At 40.0% G+C, this 21,626-nt stretch overlaps 1 protein-coding gene across 3 annotated transcripts in view; it reads right to left on the minus strand.

Annotated features, from left to right (window-relative positions):
• Lsamp (limbic system-associated membrane protein) overlaps window positions 1–21,626 on the minus strand; it is a 2,169,735-nt gene that overhangs the window by 32,868 nt on the left and 2,115,241 nt on the right. For all 3 annotated transcript variants that reach the window (NM_001414997.1, NM_017242.3, XM_039088255.2), the window contains 3 exons: window positions 15,386–15,520; window positions 5,422–5,542; window positions 4,817–4,965 (listed from right to left, as the gene is read on the minus strand). In NM_001414997.1, the coding sequence (NP_001401926.1) occupies window positions 4,817–4,965; window positions 5,422–5,542; window positions 15,386–15,520 (405 nt within the window). The remainder of the gene's footprint in view (window positions 1–4,816; window positions 4,966–5,421; window positions 5,543–15,385; window positions 15,521–21,626) is intronic.

Genomic DNA, 21,626 nt, shown 5'->3' on the forward strand with positions numbered 1-21,626 from the left:
CAGTGACTTTTTCCTTTCTGATTCTTTTTATCGTCATTCTCTCCACTATCATTCCTACTACCGTTGTACAGTTCACAGCAGGATTTGTGGGCTCCCACAAGAGTGAACTGAAATCTGATTCCGATACCAATTAAAACGGAGAAAGGCAACTTCACACTGTTGATTTTCAAAACCAGAAAAGAGCAGGCATCTTGGGGGAGCTTCGGGTTTCTCCCTTGGATGTGGATGCTTGAGGTCAAAGCAGATGAGTGGGGGATGTTAGGGACAGACTCTGCTCTTGGCCGTAGAAGCATGGGCTGTGGCTTTTGGTATGGCCTTTGAGTATTGGCTTGGCTTTTCTTTTGGCTAAATGGGAAGGTCTATTGGCTGATTCTGCCATATATGGAGAAAACAAAACCAACCAACCAGCCAGCCAGCCAACCAACCAACCAACCAACCAACCAACCAACCAAGCCAAATTAAATGACTGTTAAAATTTCACAAGGAAGCACTTCAAAATGACTGTACAAAAAAAGCTGAAATGAAGGGCAAGATGTTTATATCAAAATAGTTTCCCAACTTCGATTTTATTTCATTTTGAATATTCGGTAACTACTCCTGGAACTCAACTCATTTGATGTCCATTTTGGCATAAAAAGCAACCCACATGCCCACTCGCTTCCTTTTGTATCCGTAGAGAGTCGTTGAAGCAGTTAGTCTCTATTGTTATATATTGTATAAAGTTAGAGCTCAATAATAGCTTGTTTTATGATGAAGTAGCTATGAGAATATGGTTAAGGAGTTTGCTAAGTATTAAGTACCACAAAAATAAAAATGAAAAAAATGAAAAAAATATGCCTTTAACACTGAACTCCTAAAATAGTGACTTAGAATGTTTTCTGAATAGCAAGGGGGGGCCCTCATTGTGAAGACTCTCTGTCCTCATGGATGGCTTGGGCAGTTTTTATCTTATAGTCTATTACAAGTTTGTAAGTTAATCAAGTATACAGTGAAATGGGAAAGCACTCCCTGTACACAGGTGCCAGATGGGCCAGTGTAGATGCCTTATAGTTTTATTCTCTTGCCTTCTGTAGCCTTAATACACTAACAATCTTCATGCATCCCTAAATTGATCGACAGAACTTTCCTTTTACACAGAAATAAGCTGCTAATTTCACAGACTTGAGTCCCTAGTCCAGGAATCAGTATACCTAGGCTGATGGAAGGTAATGGGAAGAAGTGTAAGGCAGGGCTCTTCACTGCACAGTTCAAAGCATTAACAAGCCCGGAGAAAGGCTTCATGAAGGAAAGAAAAGGGAGTTCAATGCTTCTTCACCTCCTCACCACAAACTGTAGCTCCTGACATTTTGGTTTACATAAAGGACGCGTTGGTCTCTGGGAGGTTCAGAGACAACTTTAAACCTCCAACTCGGTGTATATATCATTCTGTTTCACTGATTACATAAACACTGGGCAACAGGGAACCACAGGAACATAGTCAAGTTGCCCTGATGGTTAAAGGACAACTATGTGAAGCAAGTGCTTCCCATAAGCATCACTTGGGAAGAATTAGTAACACTCAAGTAATTGCCAGTAGTTTCGTCCCTTAAGGAAAGCACTGAGATAAAGTACATCCATCATCTTGTGGGTAAATCTCCTGTTATTGGCATAGGAGCATTGCGATGGTTATAACTCATCTGTAGACGATGAAACTTCTTGTTGCATCAGAAGAAATCCACACCTTCATTTATGACACAAACACTGCTCTGTCTGAACTGACTAAGGAGCTGAATCCCAGCCCAGGCAACATTGTGCTACTGGATTTGCACATTTAGAAAAATGTGAAACGTCCCACTTAGTTCGGGCATGAAGAAAAATATGTAAAAGGTATTATTCAAATATATACACTAAAGTAGTCTTTGGCAGAGTACTAGAATGTGAAGAGAATGAGAACAAATGAAAAAGAAAATGCTTCCAGTGGCTTAGGAAGAAAGTATTATAAACACAATGTATTTTTTTGCACTGTCATTGAGTTATTTTGACCCCTCTGGAGAGGTGAACAGAGAGTGGAGAAGGATACATATATATGTTGCTGAGGACATCGGATGGCAAATTGACACTGCAGAAGTCAGCATGTCACTGAGGTGGACAGGGTGGAAATGTGCTGACTAGCCATTAAGGATGAATAATCATGAACTCAGGGACGCTGGCTCTGTGTCTCTACCTGCTGCTGCCTCTGGCTGGCAGCAGCTCACCAGCTGCTGTATCTGCTTTGGCCCAGCTTGGTCAGCAGAGCACCCCGCTGCCCACACAGTGCTTCTGTCAGAGCCTCTGGCTACAGACACCCCTCCTGACACTGGTGGGCGGAGGAACACCAGCTGCCTTACAAGGGCCTTTCCTCTCCTTTTCCTTTAATCTCCCTGACTTTGAATGTGAAGAATGGGCAACCTACTTACACGAGCTTATTGTTCCTTTTCTTTCTTTCCTTTTCCTTTATTGTCTCACTGCTATCTTTCTTTCTTTGCCTGTTTCCTCTCTCTCTTTCTTCTTTTACTTATTTTTTAGGTCTGTGAAAAGTGGGCCACTGTAAAGTCCAATTTCCAAGCCTCTAGCTACTCAGGTTGTAATGACATGCTTTCTGAACCTAACTGATGGGAGTTCGGGTGGCAAGGAAGCCACGCTGTTTTTATCATAAAAGACATACACTCCCCCTCCCACCTTGAATTTCAAAACTGGGCTTTGGGTCTAAGAAACAGAGTTATTAACTAATTTCTACCACGGTAGTAACTCAAAACCTAGTGGTCTTCCATCTGGTCTTTAATAAGCACACAATATCTTCTGTTAACCAAGGTGAAGGCATATACTGTGTATACATGCGGCATTCAACACTGGTACTGATGCATGCATGATGCTGTGTCGAGGGCAGTATGGGACCACTGAGGAAATGGCCGCCATCTATTAGAGCACTGCGTACTTCATAATGGAGAATGACTTTCCCCAAATCGTGAAGGACATCACGATAGGAAACGTTTGACAGATTCCACAGTTCTCAAGTTTAGAACCTGAAATTCTCCAAAATTCTTCATAATTTGTAATCTTACCATGCTAAATCATTTCAGCAATGGCTGTGATGGCTAGTTCTCTTTCGTTAGGTCCTACAAGCGTCTCCACTGTCTATAATCTAGCTCTTGTTCTTCCTCTCTCTGTAAATACTCTCTCCTCAACTTTTTCTTCCTCAGCCTTAAGGCAATGTTTTATTTGTTACTTGAACTGCATAAGTATCATGGTTTTCTTACTCTCTGTGGGATGAGAAGAAGATATATCTTAATGTGGTATATTAGTGTTCATTTTTCTAAGTAATCTTGTTGTTGCTTTTTTTTTTATTTTCTGATTCCCTTAAAATCTTTTCTGTCAGGTGCATGATGTTCTACTTGAGTGGGTTCTTTTAGGTTTGTCAGGATCTCAGATTTCTCATTGCCTCTGGGATTCCTTAGGTCAGGAAGGAATGGGTAACTACGTCTCCTAACTGACAGTTCCTCAGAGGTCTGGTGAGTGTTGTCTCCAGTTAGGGCAAAGAAATAAGTAAGCACGATATGGGTTTTCAGCCTCACATTGATGGAACATTTGTATAGCTATCCCTCATGAAACTACCACAGACCGAAGGCAGACTGGTAAGAATGAGAAACTTAAGGCCATGTTTAGGGTAGTTTATGGTTGTTGTTTTGCAACAGTTTAGATAATCAGCAGTTTCCAAAAAAAAAAAAAAAAAAAAAACCTAATACTGGCCTTCAAGAGAACTCTTGCTTAAATTGATCTTTCTTCAAAGAATCCCTTTTTCCCTTGAAGGCTCATCTAAATTGAATACAACAAGATGAAGACATCTTTCCTAAGTGTTTAGTGGTTTGTCATTTTAAAATAATAATAATAAAACCTTAAAAGCATTTTCTATTTGATTTAAGTGGATTTTGTGGCTCAGAAGTTCTAACCATTTTGCTTTACTTATTCCGATAAATAAAATCTCCCTGTTCCACATACTATCATCTTGCCATGACCCCATTCAGCATCCTCTATCTCTCGGGGACATTTGAATCTGGAATTATAGCTGTCTGACCAGCAAGGCTGTGGAGTTACAGACATGATGGAACATGGTCTCGGTGAGCAAAACTCCACAGTGGGGTCTGATGACATCCCTGTCTTTGAAAAGGACTGATTCCTTCTCTGCCATCTTCTCTGATCTTCAGAAATGCTCCCTTTCCCATGATTCCACCTCAGCTGCAAATGGTGGGTCAGAAAGGTAAACTTACTGTCCTAGGGAAACCATCCTACTGATCCTGTTTCTCTTCTAATTTTACATTATGCTTTAAATATTCAGTCTAACCTTCCTCTTGTGTTAGGAAAAATGCTTTCTTTTTCCAGCCTCTACTTTTCCCAGGGCTTCCTGTGCTCTTACTGAACATTTCTTTCCCAATACCTACTTGCTGGCATAATATAGAGCCAAACATTGCCTGGCCTTTGAACTGCCCATTTCATAAAGAGGCCACCACAAAGTAAATATATATTCTTTGAATTTTCTTGAAGAACAACCAACTAGGAAAATAAATGAAACTATGCAACCAATGAAAACCCTAGGAAGTTCTCCAAAGTAAGAGAATACAGAGAATAGTCCTTCTACTCGTAAATATTGCTATTCGTGGAGGCTGGTAGCCTCCACTCTGCTTTCGTGGAATATTCTTGCTTTTGTATAGGTTTAACTTTAAAGGATGCAGGGTAGATTTTGAGTCAATATGGGGGAACTCTATGCCTTGCATGAGATCAGCATCTGCTTCGGCATACTTACTGAAAAGGACTAGGCTGGCATTGGTGACGCCGAGCTTGTTGGCAGCCACACAGGTATAGTTGCCGTAGTGTTCCTCAGTGACGTTGGTCACCGTCAGGGAGGACTGGCCCTCAGTGCTCTTAATCTCAAGGCCGTTTGCACTGTTTATCCTAAGAGTAAAAAAACAGAAGAGTTAAAGTGATACAGCTGGAGGGCACGGCTTTGTGGCTTCTTCCTCATCTTAATGCTGGAGCTTTTAAAAAGAGGAGAGGAAATAATTTGTTTCCTTTCTTTACTTACTCCTTATAATCACATAACTTCTGTTATTAGAACCGATCAATGTCCATCCACAAAGAAGACACAGCAATGGATGAGTCTCATTAAAACTAAGTTTCTACTACATTCAAGAAAGATATGTAGGTGGAAATTATCAATTGAGCCATTTTTATTCATCTCGAGTGCTTTTGGGTTCAGCTTAAGGGTTACAATTTCTAAGTGATGTAATAAAGAAGGCGTTGAAAAGGAAAAGTGTACACCATTACAGAGGAGTAAGGTCTTGCTACTAGACTCTGGGAGACTTTGAGATCAGAATTTGGAATTTAGGGTATAAAGGTTTTGGCATGTACCTGGTGTCATCCCGGTACCACTCAAAGTCAGGTGCAGGCACCGCTGAGGCTTCACATTTGAGGGAAGCTTGTCGTCCTGTGGTGGCTTCATTGCTCTTAGACTCTGTGATGGTGGGTGGATCTGTAGCAAGAGCAGACAGAGATGTGAGGTTATTATGTGAGGGCAGAGGATGTTCTGAGAACAAAGGGCTTCAGTGAGAGAATCTGTAGGAATGGTGGATACACAGGTTCACATGAAAGGGGGAGGCTCTAGAATTGGTATCGAAGGCACAGTTAGGAAAGGTGTCTTGTCATTAGCAAGCTAAAGTAAAGTAAAAAAAATGACTGATAGAATGTATAGTTGGCTAATAAAACACTCAACAGGATTCTACTTGAATGAAACCCAATTTTTCTTTTCCTCTCCTTCTCAGTCATTCCAATTGTGGTTTGTATTATTTGCAATGTTTTTCAGGAAGTCATGAAACTAAAACATAGTTTTTTTAAGGTTTATTTTTAGTTACATATATATATATATATATATATATATATATATATATCCATGGATATATGCATGTATATGTGAATTGCATAAGTTGAATGTTGGAGCCCATGGAGTTCACAGAGAGTACTGAATGTCCTGGAGCTGTGAGCTATCTGACATGGATGCTTGGAAACTGAATTCATGGCCTCTTCAAGAACAGTGCTTGCACTTAGTCACTGGGCAAACACATAATTTGACCATTTTTTTCCCCTCATTGCTATTATTACTATAGTTAGTGACAGCTTTGAGGAGTCTGATGAAAATGAAAAGGTTAGCTTAATCTAATCTGAAACTTTGCCATATGCTGTCAGAGGACTCCAGAAACTAATAAGCAAGAAAACAAGAAAACATTGTTCTGGTCTTTGCTCCTACGTGTTCCCTTGTGTTACTATGACACAAGCAAATTTGGCTTTTATATATGAGGTGAAATGTGATTTGTCTAATACTGGACAGAAGATCTGCTTGCCATCAATACTTCACTCCCAATGGCAGTTGAATATCTCCACATATCTCTATCTTTCCCTATCTATCTATCTATCTATCTATCTATCTATCTATCTATCTATCTATCTATCTATCTATCTATCTACCTTCCTATCTATCAGCTGTCTGTTTGTCTATCTAGGGAGCCTTTGAGTGGACCTTATAAAACTATCATTGACTTGAGATGAAGTAAAAAGCTTATCTGATAGTCTATCTTTGCCACGATTCTTTATATATCCTACTGAAGTGAAGTAAGACAATATGGGAAAGATAATTTTTTGGGGGCCCAGTAATGTTTTTTGCCCATGTAAGGTTTGTGAAAAACACTTTTCCAGGTAAAGGAAGTTGCCTCAGCCAGGAAACCGGAGTTTGATTCCAAGCCCCCATGCAAAAATCATCTCATGAACCTGTAATCCTAGAGCTGAGAAGGTGGAGAAAGAAGGATTTCCTGGGGACTTCTGGTGAGGAAATTTAGCCTAACTAACGAGTTAAAGAAATCTGATGACATTCCTGAAGATTATACTTGAAGGCCTCCATGTATGTATGTGCCACCACCATGCCACACCACACCACACAGATGAGAGAGAGACATAAAGACAATGAGAGGCACACAGAAAGAGAACATTTTCATGTAAAGGAATGTTCCAGAGAATGGGAACTTAGTATGTGTGTTTGGGAAAAATAGGCCCAAGTACCAATCAGGTCATTCAGATTTTTGTGGAGGAAAAGGTGATTAATAAGATAAACTTTACCATACACAATTCACTTAAATATCTGGACTATGCTATTTCTTTGTTTCTAATTTTGTTTTCCTATAGTTTTGCGAAACAGTTTTAAAGTTCTCTGTCTACAGAAAGTCTGGTCCTGAGTTAGAATCACATTGAACAATGTCTGTCCAGTCTGGAGTTGCAGCTTCTTTCCATCTCATTTTATCATCAATATTGATTTTTTTTGCCATTTTCAGAGAGAAAAGAGTAAGAAGACATTTAGGCAATGCTATCAAACCAAATGCAAACATTAGTTCTGGGCATTGTTGTTGGTACACTTTTGCTCTAGACTTAGCTTCTCATTTTCCTAGAGGCACAAAATGAGAAGATGCTGTATTGAAAAGCTACACAGAAGGAAAAACAACAAGACCCTGAACTAAAGGTCGGGGCCCTGGGACATAGTTCTGGTGTGGTTTATGGACTGTGCAGTGTGTCTATAACCTGAGTCTTGGCTTAGCATTCATACAAGAAGGGAACTTCACTTAGCAATCCTCTCAGCCTAATCCCTCAAACTGAGCTGTCAAGATCATGCACTTTTACACTTTTAACCATTCTTGACTTTAAATGTCTAGCTTTCTAGATTATTCACTTGTCTACTCCATAGGTTAAGAGGTAGAGTTAGTGGTGAGTTGCAGGAAACCTGGAATATGAGGTTTGAGCCTAGATTTAGAACCAACCAACCCTGAGTTTAAGTCCTTCACTCCTTCCTTATCTTTTCAAAGTTGGGGAGAGCTTAATACGATCAGCAGGTTCCACTGCAAAGTCTTTCTACCTAGACTGGCTACCTAGATCATTAGAGCCCATCAGTTCAAAGGATAATGCATGAATTCGATGTATTTGTGCTGATGGTAGAATTATTGGTAGGGAGATAGAGCATAAAATAGAGGAGGTGATAAGCTCAGATTTAAATTTGATATATGTGTGCTTAAAGTGAGGCTTGGCCCCTCCTTGTCTCTTATTAGAGACTTTAGTACTTTGCCCAGAGTCACAGTGCTTCAATTCCCTCATCAATAAAGTCCTGGAGCTAGCAGCAGGGAGGCCCATTTGGAAGCTGATGAAGGAATTTAAAAAGATTCTGCACCAGGTTTATGGTAAAACGATGGGAAGAAGAGGACAGATTTGAAATGTAGAGCTTTAGACATGATAACCTAGCAGTGGATTAGATGTAAAGGGGAAGGGAGGAAGGGTAAAGGATAACACCCAGGTATTTTGTTTGGACATCAAGAGATGCTATCCACCGAATAATGTACACAAAAGGTAGAATATGACTCAGTGAGTTGAGTTTGATAAAAATATATGAGAACCCGAGTTCAGATCACCAGCACCCACGTAAAAAGTTAAGCATGTTGGTGCATGTCTTTAATGCCAAGATTGGGCAAGGCCTTATAGATTGATTACTGGCCTGACAGCCCAGCCAATTGGTGGACTCCACATGCAGTGAGAAAACCTGTCTTAAAACAAAGACAAATATAAAAACAAAACAAACTATTAAGGTACAGAACAATAGAGGAAGACAACTGAAGTTGACCTCTATCCTTCAAACATATGCACACATATGAACACAAGACATATGCATCACAACACACACACATACATACACACACACAAACACAATACACACACACAAACACAATACACAATACACACACACACACATACACACACACACAGAGTAAACCAGTAAATAAGGCAGAGATGACCAACAGTGTAATAACTCAGTCCCTTTCATTTTGTATCCTCACGTATTTTCATCTCTATCCTGCTCTTCAAACACCCATGCTGCACACTTTGTAGCTCAGCGGTCCACTGCTATTGGTAGGAAAGACAATGTTACTTCTGATTCTATAGTTTGTTTAATTACTTAATGTGGAAAATGAATCTCAAGATATGTTTGTTTCTGGAACTATGTGAATATGATTGACAGATCCTAGTGAGGAACATAGTGAGGACTGATGTTTCATTTTACCTAGTCAAAAAAGCACACACTCTTACACCATACAACCACCATGATCACCACCATCACCATGACCACCACCACTTCCAACACCCCCATCACCATGACCACTACCACTACCAGTACCACCACCACCAGTACCACCACCACCACCACCACCACCACCACCACCACCACCACAACCACCTCCATCATCATCACTACCATCATGGTACTCAGAGCTATAGAACATGTTGACACAATATTGCTGTGGTACATTCTCTCAAAGCTCTCTAGCATAGCATCAGGATCACAAGCTACAGATGCATATGTTTGCAGAACATTCCTTGCTCTGCTTAAGTTTATATTAGTTAATGTACCTATTACTTGGTATTTATTACTTGGGGGATAATGACAAAGATTGGGGAACACATCGAGTTTGTTTGTCTCATCTCTTTGTCCTGTGTGGTTTTTGTCTTGGTTTTGGAGATGGTGTCTCACTATGTTGTTCCAAGTTCCTGGGATTTCAGACCCTTCTATTTTAAAAGAATAGTTCTTTGAGCTTTTGGAATTTAGTTTTTGGCCAAAAAGCTGAGGGTTCTTCTCAAAGCTGGATCAAGACCTCTCCTTTATGTTTTCATGAACGCAGATATCTCAGCCCAGGGTGCCTGGGGTGTGTGGGATAGTTGAATACGCTAAGGTACTACTTGGAACTACTTCTATTTTGACCTCTACCATGGAAGCATTTAACCTTTCAAACTTATCCTTATTTCTGAATTTGTTTGGCATGTGTACAGGTAAGCAATAGATTGTTTATCAATCCTTTAGAGGCCCCAGTGTACTGGAAGCTATCTAGAAACTTGGAGTAAGTGCATTAAATTCAGAAAAAAGATGACTCTGGTCCAACTACTTGCTTTCATCTTTTAAAACCAGTAAGTCCCTTCTCCCAGAGTCAATTCACAGCCACCAATAAGGAGCACAAAAGCTTGTTGCTCTTCTTATTTCTCGGATGACGTCATGGTCCAGGCCTTATTCCGGGGCTTTTGTGAATGGACATTTTAGAGTTCATTTGGAATGAATTCTGTGTAGCTAAGGCCAAGAAAGATTATTATGAATTATACTGTAGCAAGACTTAAAGAGTTAAAATAATACACGTCTGTTCAAAATATGGTTATAATAAAATGGGATTCCTATAAATGCTGCACAGAGAGATTCGTTGTCATTCTTTGCATGATGTTGGAAGAGCTTACATACACTTATCAAATGATTCCTCCAGTTTTTTTTTAACTTAAATACCAGGTCCTGAAAACATTAATCAGGGCTTTCTTGTTCTTATATCGCTGATAACAAAATTCTCTCCATCAAAATGATGATAATAAGGATAACTTTCATTCATTTAATCTCCCTAATCTGCGGAAAGATTGTAAAAACCATAAAATTTGAATAAAAGATATGATTTACAACACTATAGACACCTATTAGGACTGCTTCAGATGTCAGACATCCTTATTTGTCCAAATAACAGCCCTAAGAGTTATGCATTAGTACTGTTATTTGGAGAACAAGAAGGGAAATTTGCAGAGGGTTAGTAACTTGTTCAAATACATCTGAGCAGTGTTTGCTGAAGTATGGATTTAGATCCCTGTTGATCATGTTCTGAACCTCTCTAAACTGCTTTGTTTGTTTGAATAAGTTCTTTCATTTTATTTTTCAAGATTTATTTGTTTTATGTGTATGAAGTTCTTGCTCGCGTATACATCTGGGCACCACTTGTACAGAGCCTAGTCGCCATAGAGTTCAGGGAGGTCAGAAGGGGGCACCAGACCCACAGGAAATGGAGTTATGATGGCTATAAACCTAGAAGGCTATGTGAATACTGGGAACCAAACCCAGTTTCTGTATATGAACACTAAGTGTCCTTAACCACTGAGGTTAACCACCATCTCTCCAGGAAGGAAATAAAAAATATTATTTAAGGGCGCTTGAAAAGTAAATGTTGCAGTTTTTTGCAAATGTTTATAGAGCACTGAAAAAAATGACAGACCATATAGTGACATAATTGGTATATTTCTAAATTAGGAATCTGAAGATTCAGGCCTGACTTTCCCCTGTGCATCTACTGTTGCCATAGATACCTCTCTCTTTTTAGCCTCCTGCCTATGACACCTACGAATCTCGTACACAGGTGTAAGACAAATATTGTATGAAATCAGATGTAAAGAATACTTTGAGCCTCTGAAGTAGCTACATCATTTGCTTTTACCACTATCACTCTCTTGGGTTTGGGTGAAAAGAAATTTGAGTTAGACCTAGGAGTCTGAGGTCTGCCATATATAAGTTCTTAACTATATCCTATGAAATTCTCAAAATATAAGTGGAAAATGTTGTTTGGAAAATATAAGACCAGCACAGAGACTATCGGATAGGTGTTGCCATGAATAACTTGAGGTCTTGCTCTACATTGAGAAGTTATTTTCCTAAATTTGCTTATCAGGTCACCTTTGAATCAAAGTACCGAAGCATCTAGTTATGTTATCCACTTAGGTTCTGGAAAGTTTGCCCAGAGCTTGCATGTGCCTGTTCCTGTTCTAGAGAATCTTTCAGCTTTCAGTAGTCACCTGGTAGCTTCCAATTCCAGACCCAGGGGATTCCATGCCTTTTCTTGGTCACTGTAGGTATTGCCCCACCCATGTGTATACCCAACAGGTGGTGCATGTTGTTCAGTAACCTCTGCTTTTTCTAAACTAACACACATGTAAGAGCTTTGGAAATATCCATGTCATCAGCCCCCCACCATGTATATAGGGTGAGCCAATTCATTCTAGATGTAGAGTTGGGTGAATGGGAGATGAGGAGAGGAGGTAGAAATTGCAAATGCTGTCACTGTGAGACAGAGAGAGAGAGAGAGAGAGAGAGAGAGAGAGAGAGAGAGAGAGAGAGAGAGAGAGAGAGAACACTAAGGGTAAGCAAAAAGTGGGGACATTAGCATGTCAGTTGTGGTGGGGGAAGAATGCATTTAGGAATTTCCTCATGACTAAGAAAGAAGTCTACTCTAGGAAGAGTCTGAAAGAAAGCAATATCACGCATCTATTGAACACTTGCTCTGTGGTAGATACTATCCTAGAGGCTCATTAATGCATAATGAAAGGGGAAATTGAGAATGTAGAGTCAGGAGAGTGTTTTTCTGTGGATGATATAATTTGTCCCTTCATAAGACATGGAAAGTCAAAAGTCTTGTCCTTTCTATAAATTTCACCAAATTTATTTAATAGCAAAGATTTTGAAGCAATGATTTAGCTTTCTATAGGTTCCAGGACCTCCTACCATTTAGAAAATAGACTTTTCATGTAAAATGGCTATGTGCAATGATACAGACCTACCACAGAGGGAGGTTATCTAAGAGAAATAAAAAAGGAGAGGCTACAGAATCTGCTGTGAGCTCAATGGGTAAAACTGTTATGTCTCCCTTCCTTACTGTGCTAGCCTCTATGTGTCCTGTAACAAACATCTGTTGGCAAAGGAGTAAATGAATCAATGAGCAGCAGTGGGGAAGTTATAAGTGCTAAGACTGCTTCTTTTAGTGGTATCCAGGGTATGCTCATTATGATAATCTCATTCGTAGTTTTCTTAGCTATCCTGTTTGCCTAACCTGATCCTGAAGCCTCTGCTTGAAATGGAAGAGAACTCAAGTTAAACCAAAGAAAGAAGGTTCAGATGAAGTGACCAAAGGGATCTTGGCTATCTTTCTATAGGTGAGAACATGCTTCTATAATTCAATCTTGGAGACCATATCTATTTCCTCAATGCAACTCTGTCTGGGTACTATGGTTTATTGGAACAGAATTTCTGGTGTAAGGACTGATTTTATATACATGTACTTTATGAAGTTTGGGTTAAAAAAGTAATTGCAGAGGAATTTGAAATTAGAATGTTTTTCCTGATTTGTAGCTGGCATCATTTATTTATAGAGCTTGGGAAAATAGTAAGATTAAGAGTTTTATTTTGAGTTTTCTGTCATTACCTTCAGTTAACATTTACTGACTATTTTTGTAGGATCGAGCACATTCTTGTCCTCTTGGTTAGAGCACATTGGGTGTCGAATTGAATTCTTCCAGGATAATTTTTGAGAATTGGTGAGTTCTGTCCATGTTCAGGGATTCACTCATTACTGGCTAAAGCTCATATTTTCATAAAAGTTGTCTTGAAAATTATCAGTATTTTTTCCTTTTCTAAATTATACTTTGGGGACAGTGGAGAGGGAGCAATGTCAGACTAATTGCTTCAATAATAACAGGACCCGGGTGACTAGCTTTGATCTTGGAAACCATCTCCAATCCAGACCACTTTGATGTTTCATACAATGGAAGCATAAATATTTTCTATTTACTACAGGATTGGACTTTCAGAAACCCAATTAAGTTGAAGGTCAATTAAGAGAAAATGAAATCTTGACTCTAAAAGTCAGAGAAGAGGTGTCGGATGATAGCATGGCTATGTGTGCATAAAAGAAGTTAACTAACCTAATTACAAACTTATATAAACACCCGGAGAAATTGCCTTTCATGTGAAAAAAGGACCTAAAGCATTTTATAACATTGAGATCATTAATGCATCTTTGAAACACACCCAGTACTGCAAAAGAATAGTAATGCTGGCATTTCAAAACTCTATTACTAAAAAAAAAAAAAAAATTGAAGACAGCCAGGGATAAAAGCACTTCACAGCTCATCAAATGCAACCCCTTGCTCTTAAAAATGAGATCATAAACGTGTGGTTCAGTGCTGTGTCTATTGGTTTCCCCCAGGTACACAGTGGAGCCTTCCCTGTCCATTTCACAAAGCTATAAGGCTGGCTGGAGCTGGGCACTGGGGACCGCGGCATTCCAACAGAGGCTAAGCCACCTTAAACAAGCTCAATTCCAAAATTCTAAAGCAAGAATATGGATGCTTATCTCATTGGATTATAGTGAGACTAATAGCATGCTTAAATCCCTAATAGAAAGCTATGTTGAGCATTATGAATAATTGAAATTTCTCCCCTTCCTCTTCTTCTTTGGGAAATTTGGGCTTTAGAATCAAAGAGACCTGAGGTTGAACCCCCCTTTCTTACATTTGCTTTTTGTGTTGCTCTGGATAGGTGATTTCCTGAACTTAGGCTTCAGTTTCTAAAGCCTTAACTTGGACTTGATTATATTAATGTTGTCAAGGCTGTTAGACTAGAGAGCATGTATATTGACTCTGGCATATAGGTGACAGCAAGACAGATGTAGGAAGGCAAAATGTATTGCATCATGGTTTAAAATACACTTTCAGATGTGGGCTAAAGTATGTGTGTCATGTATGATTGTGTGTGTGTGTGTGTGTGTGTGTGTTTTGCGTGCATAAACGGGTATTTGTGTGTATGAATGTGGTAATAAACATACACATACATAGATAGGGAGAGGAGAGGAGAGAGAGAGAGAGAGATCAGAAAATCTTTGTCCTCTAATTAGTCACAGTTATGTGATGAAGACTCATGAATTTGAATGCTATAGAAAGTCACTCCTAATTGAAGAGGATAAACAAATTTCTTATTCCTTTGCTGGGTGACACACATCCTATAGATCCCCTCTTCCTCCCTCCTCCTACTTTGAACTACATCTAAGGAGCCTTTCATCTGACAAGTTCAAAGTATGCTCACTTACCTATGCATCTTAGTGAAATCTTCATTTCTAATGCCCAGGCTTTAGGAGAAATAGATAACCAAAATTAACTTATCAGACATTCTCCTCTTGCCATCAGGGACACACTGTATCTGACCAAATGGGCTTGAATTTGGTCCCAAGGCCAATTAGTTAAATAGCAGAGGATAAAATATAATCTTCTGGCTATTCTCTTCTGACAAACAATGCATTAAGATAAAAAAAATTCCAGCTAAACTAGATACGGATTGTTGCAATCCGACCTTGGTGTCCACAGACTCTACAACAGTGACTGCCAGAAGCTCAAGTGGTGTCTCATCGTGTTTTCTAATTCCACGGTCTGAGTAAAAGACAGGGGCTATTGTGACATGTATTACTGGTTATATTTAGAATCAGAAGAGTTGATTTATCAAATTCAAAGGCCAAGTCTCGTCCTTGGAAGTGTCCAATGTATAAATGTGCATCCCTGACCAGAGGAACATCTGCTTGAAATGCTGTGCGCTTTCGCTAATGGAATCTGTAGGGCTCCCTGGGAGTGGAGGTGTGCCCTGGGCACGGAACACTGCTGCTCCTGTACTCACAGTTCACAGTGACCTTGACTTGTTTGACATCCGCGGAGGAGACCTCGTTGGCAGCCTTGCACTCATATTTGCCTGACTGTTCCCTGGTGATGCCTAGGATCTCCAGATATTCTTCTTCTCCTTCAAATTCTCTTCCTGGAAAAAAAAAAACCAGACAATTGCATGATTGTTTTTATAAGTCTAAAATGTGCAGCAGAATTCTTCCTTTTTTCCCTTTTAAACACAATAAATCAACATGGTTTTTCATTAATTTGACAATGTTCTTTGTCTGAGGTCAGCATCTGCAGATGCAGACGCCAAGATAAAGTTTCTTCGGAATGTGATTAAGTGGGAAAGTGTTTTGAGGCAAAACAGGCAGAAGAGTGGGGAAGTGGTAGCTGCAAAGGAAAGAAGCCAACAATGTTATGATGCCAGGTTAAATCTTCAGAAGCAATGGTGACTTGGTCCTTTGGGGGCTCGGGAGACTACACATGTCCCATTTCAACACTGTCCCAATAAGAAGAAGAGAAGAGGCTAGAGTGCTCGAGCATTCATATCTTTCAGTCATTAGTTAAGTATTTGGAACAAAGTAGGGGCAAGGGCACCAGGGATCTCTATGATGCACTGGCAATCGCCTTTACTAGCTACCCCCCTACACTAATGGAGCTGGCAGAAAGAGAGTGGATTGCTTGCAAGAAATGCCACTGTTTGGATTATGTGAATCTTGTTTATCAAAAAAAGTATGTGCTGGGGCTAGAAAGATGCTCAGTAGTGAAAAGGGCTTTTCCTGGTCTTCCAGAGACCTCAAGTTCAGTTAACAGTACACCATGTAGCTCAGAACCACCTGTGACTCTAGTCCTAAGACACTCGATGCTCTTACCTGGCTTCTACAGCTGCTCACACATACATATATGCATCAATACATAGGTATATACACCCACACACATAACGCAAAATAGATCTAAATGTGTAGAAATAAGCCCTGTGCTAATCCTTGTGCTGATTATCATCCAGGCTTTCAAGCCATGGATAGATGAATGAGACTATGAGGATAATGGTATCTTTGACTGAGACACTAAGTCTAGGTGTAAGAAGCTACACCCGTGTTAACAGTTGGAGTTAGGGACATTAAGGCTCCATTTTGGAACAATCTACAAAATCAAATGTTTTGTTTCCATAGAGAAAAACTGGACAGGAAATCTTTTACACTCTCACAAGGAACCTAACTGGTTAAATGAACGTTTTCTTTTTCCTAAACAGACTGAAAGGATAAAAAGTGGGAGGGGACATTAAAGGGGGAAAGAGATGGTGGACAAGGAAATTGGTATGTAGCTAATGCATGGATAGAAAGGTTCATGGATTTTAACTTTAGTGAAATTCTGTGCCTCTCAAATGACCAAATTCACAACTCCACTACCCACTGGGTTAGCACAGAGCATCTGGGAAGGGTGTTGACGCAGTCATGCTCCAGGATGGAAGTTTGGTGTAACTCCTCGTCAGGCTACACTAAACTGTACCAATTAATGGCTGTGCTCAAATGCCACAAGCTGTTCCTTTCCTAAAAATCCCCAAATGGCCAAATCAACATAACATTCAGCCAGCATGGACAGGAATTCATTGTCTTGATATGTCAACCAAGCCTGTTAACTAGACTCCCAGAAGAACACAGGACCTCTTTGATAACATTTTATCACACAATGACTGGGAACATCCGAAGCGTCTAATCTCTGCCAACAGACAAGATGACTGGGTTTGAGAAAATAAGGAATAAGCAATAATAATATACAATTATTTGCTTTAGATTCAGTGTGTTCTGGATAGCACATGTTTGTACTAAAAGTGCTGCACACTGAGATACAGTTCAGAATATTATTCCCAAATGTTTTTATTTTTCCACCTAAGCTTTCCCTTCCAAATCTTCAAGCATCTAGACAGGCAAGATCTTATGCTCCAGATGTGGGATGTAAACTATGTGGAAAATGTGAAAGGTCACCTTTTCTGGGTTGAAGAGTATATGATAGATTATAGCAAGAAGTGTTAAAGACAACTCCGAGAGTTTTAAGATTTCTCCCCCTGTCCTCTTCCATAACCACAAAACTTATTTTTATGTGAGTGTAGAATTCTCAGTAGGAGAAAGAAGGGGTACAGGCTTGAGAGCTGTTGAAACACAAGAGAGGCAACAGATCTCTCCCCACATTGTAGTTTCTTAAAGAAATAAGCCTGTTATGGGAGAAAGATACTTTCTACAATATTCTCTCAGGCTTTATGAGTTTGAGAACAAAACTACAAATCAAGCTTTATTTATTGGATTTGAGGTTTGGGATTCTTATACACCAAATGCACATGTTAATTAACCTCACCCTATACTCCTCACTCCCCACCAGAAGTAGCCAATAAAGCAGGTCTCCATCAGATAAACTTTCAGTCTCATGTCTGTAGGAAGCACTTCCTCAATAACCTGAGAGAGGAAGGAGGGTTTTCCTTTCATGATAATACACACGAGGGAGGCAGATATCCTTTGTCCTCCTCCCAGGATAGCTTCTTCTACTCAAGTGCTACTTTTATTTCCATAATTCAACACCCAGATAGAGTCTCATTAGGGTGGGGAAGTTCTGGTAGGATAAAGTCCATGAGTTTCCTTTATTCAACCAGCCTGATAATCATTTACACCACCTGATAAGCCCTCTGTATATACCTTGCTATTCTCCTTTCTTTTCTCCTGGATCATCTAGTTGAAACTCAGGCATTTCTGGCCTTCTTCCTATTACATTTTGCCTAAGCCCACAAGAGCTGTTACCTCTAAGGCAGTATTTCCACGACTTCAGTCAAGAATCTCTGGTTAGTTCAGAGTGATAGCTTAGAAAGCACGGGGTCTTCTGTTGGGAGCAGTTCAATATTCCAGATTGTAAGCTTGCTGGGTTGTTTGGTGCCCGGAAGCCTCCATGAACTTACATGAGGTTTGCCATTGATTAGGACGTTAGTAACTGTTTACGCCGGTAGCTTGATACAGATTTAATATCTAGCTCTTCCACAATCTAAGCGCTGAGACTTAATCAACAACGTAATGCAAGTTGGAAGTCTAAAGCCTTGAGGAGATGACCGGAGCAGGAGAATGGGCTCTTCATAAGGATACAACAGAAACAGGAATTCTATGAACCAGTAAATGAGGCCTCACCAGACAGTATGTATGCAGACACTTTGATCTTGGACTTCCCACCCTTCAGAACTGTATTATATAAGTTCCTGTTGTTTTTAAGCCACCTATAGTTTTTTTATTATAGCAGTCCTGATGGGCTGGGACACAGCTGAACAGAATTAAGCAACACAAGCAGGTATTAGAGGCAGTTACAACACCTCATACAGAATGGCCACATGTAGAAGCCATCCTAAAACTCCATTCTTCTTTAATGGTCCTAAGAGAGTAACAGTGTGCCGGGGGAGCTAGTACACAGAACATGCTGCTGTAAAGGCTGGACAGGGACATTGCTTGCTATGTCCTAAGGATATAAATGCTGTGTGGAATCAGTGCTTCAGCCACAAGCTGAGCTCCAACAGAAACGGGCTTGACAACAAGATGTTTTTCCTTTCTCTCTCAGCAGCTGCAGTTAAAAGCACACAATAAACCTCATGAATTGTGAACCAGAAGATGCTCGAGTGGAGTACACTCATGTCCTCCTGGGCTTTTCCCTTTTCCCTCACTGTGTATCTTCATGTGGAGGCACGGGTTCCCTCAGTCACACTGTCTAGTTGCTGCCCACTCAAGGATTCTATCACCATACCCTGTCCTTTCAAAAACTTCTTAGGACAGAAAGTGACTCATAACCTGCCATTTAAGTCGTCCGGAGAACTTGCAAAGGACAATTTAGATTTTTCTCTGACTCCAATCTGTTATTGTCTACCCTGTATATATTTTGCTTAAAGTGTAAATTTCAATCTTTTTTGTATTTTAAACATCTCAACCACTGTCCTCACTCTGATGAATGTTATGTTTATTCTGGTGTCCGGCGTTCAGTTTAAATTATCCCTTGTTGAGTGTCATTTTGCGTCTTCTGGCAATAATTCGGCGAGAAAGCCAAATAACTCCCTGTCTTCTTCAGTGTCCCTACCTTTCACAGGCTTGCACTCAATTATCATGACCCCCTTTCCTCTGTGTATTCAAGTTGTGCCTTACTAATTCCATTAATATGTCTTCGTGAGTCAGAAAGAGGAACCCTGGGCTAATGGCCAGAGGGAAGCATTCTCTTTGGTGTTCCGCAGAGTGGAGCAAAGCATCTAGAAATAACACCCATTAGAGTATACCAGGTGTTGTGCTGAGGACGATATCTGCTTTGGTGAAATTGAGTTTGCAAAGTCACCTAGTCCTTGTAAGTCAGCAGTCATTTGCAACTAGATATACTTCTTTGGAGCTTCTCATCCTCTTTCCTTCTTTTTCCTCTTCCTTTCTTCTCCACTTTCTTCCCCATCTATCTATCTATCTATCTATCTATCTATCTATCTATCTATCTATCTATCCATCCATCCATCCATCCATCTATCTATCTATCTATCTATCTATCTATCTATCTATCTATCTGTGTTTGTGCGTGTGTCACACATAGACAAAGAGACATAGGTGCTCACAGGGGCGCACGTGCGCATGCACACACACACACACACAAAGAGAGAGAGAGAGAGAGAGAGAGAGAGAGAGAGAGAGAGAGAGAGAGAGAAAGGTGGAAGATTTAGTAAATCAGCTACTACTATAAAAATCCACTAGCCCTCTAATATTTACTTAGTAACCACAGTAGGCTTTCTTATTGTCCCCCTCTAGGATATGACAACCCACTTTCTGTTTGACATAAACCAATATATGTTAAAGGCCTCTGACCTTATTACTCATGAGATTTGTAATTCTTTTGCTTTATTTGAGATTCAAGAAGGACAATTCATGAATCTTGATGTTCAGTGTTTTGTGGGCTTAAAATGCAGAACTCAAAGGACTGATGTCTGCTTAGAAATTGGTGTTCTGAGAGGAGTCTTGAAACGACATAGCAGATCTATATTTCCATAAGGGGAAAATGTATTTGAGATGACATTCCCTTTACTCACCTGAATTGGACTATTTACATATACCCGGTTATAAACACATTAGCAGTAAATGCAAACATACAGTAAAATTTATCTTGCAGGTGTGTGTGTGTGTGTGTGTGTGTGTGTGTGTGTGTGTGTGTGTGTACAACAGAGGCAGGCTATGAACTTTCTCACACACAAAACTTCAATAATGCTATTTCAAGTTTCCTGGGTGACCTTCAAATGCTATAACAAATATCTGTTCCAGTATCTGTTCTTACAGTTCCTTTATTGTCCCCCTTTTTTCTTTTTACGCTTTCCTTTTTTTAAATTTAATTCCTGAGGACATGCTTATGTATTCCTGTTTTTGCTCCTCTACCCAGCACATTCTACTCAGAAATGCTAAGGAAGGGAGAGTAAGCGGACATAATATATCAACAGGATGCCTGCATCGGGTTTTGCTTATATCCCTAGTGTTTCTCTGGATCTTTGAGAGTTTTTGTTTCTTCGCTTCCTATACCACTGAGAGAGCCTGTGCTATTTACAATGTTGCTATCCTAAAGTGGAAATCACTTCTCATCCACTCCTGTCAGCTTGGGAAGGGAGTGGTGAGTGACTAAAAGGAGCAGCCATCTTGAGAGAATAGGAACAAGGGGGGTTGCCTGGCAGTAAATGAGGGGGACTGGATACATTAAAGATGATTCTGAGGAAGTGTTAGACAAAGAGAAGAAAGAAGAGGGAGATGCTTGTGACTGTTAAGATGTTTGAATTTCGTGGGAGAGGGAGGGGTGGGTTACTCAAACAGACTAATGCTCTTTCTTTGAATGGTAAAACACAGCAGGGTGTGGAGTCTGTAAACTGGCTTCCTGCCTTTTGCAGCCCCCAACAGTGCAGTCAGAAAGCAGGGACAATGGCAAAGTCAAGGGAGAGTCCCAACTGGCTTTGCCTCAATGAGTGAGTTTGAGCAAACTAAGAACAACGCTCTGGAATTATTTTCTCTGGCATCCACGGAGATCAAATTTGTCCCTATTTGCGTTTTTGTTCTCACACACAATGTAAGTAAGCTAGCTGACATCATTAACGCTCAGCACTCTAGCTGGGACCACCATCCGCACATCCTTTCCTGTCCTGGGTCTTGAAATTCTTCACTGTATGCACACTGGTCTACTGGTACTTGGTGTGAGAGTAAAATCAAGACCATCTATATTTAGCT

The sequence above is a fragment of the Rattus norvegicus genome, chromosome 11, assembly GCF_036323735.1.
Source record: "Rattus norvegicus strain BN/NHsdMcwi chromosome 11, GRCr8, whole genome shotgun sequence".
NCBI classification, from domain to species: Eukaryota; Metazoa; Chordata; class Mammalia; order Rodentia; family Muridae; genus Rattus; species Rattus norvegicus.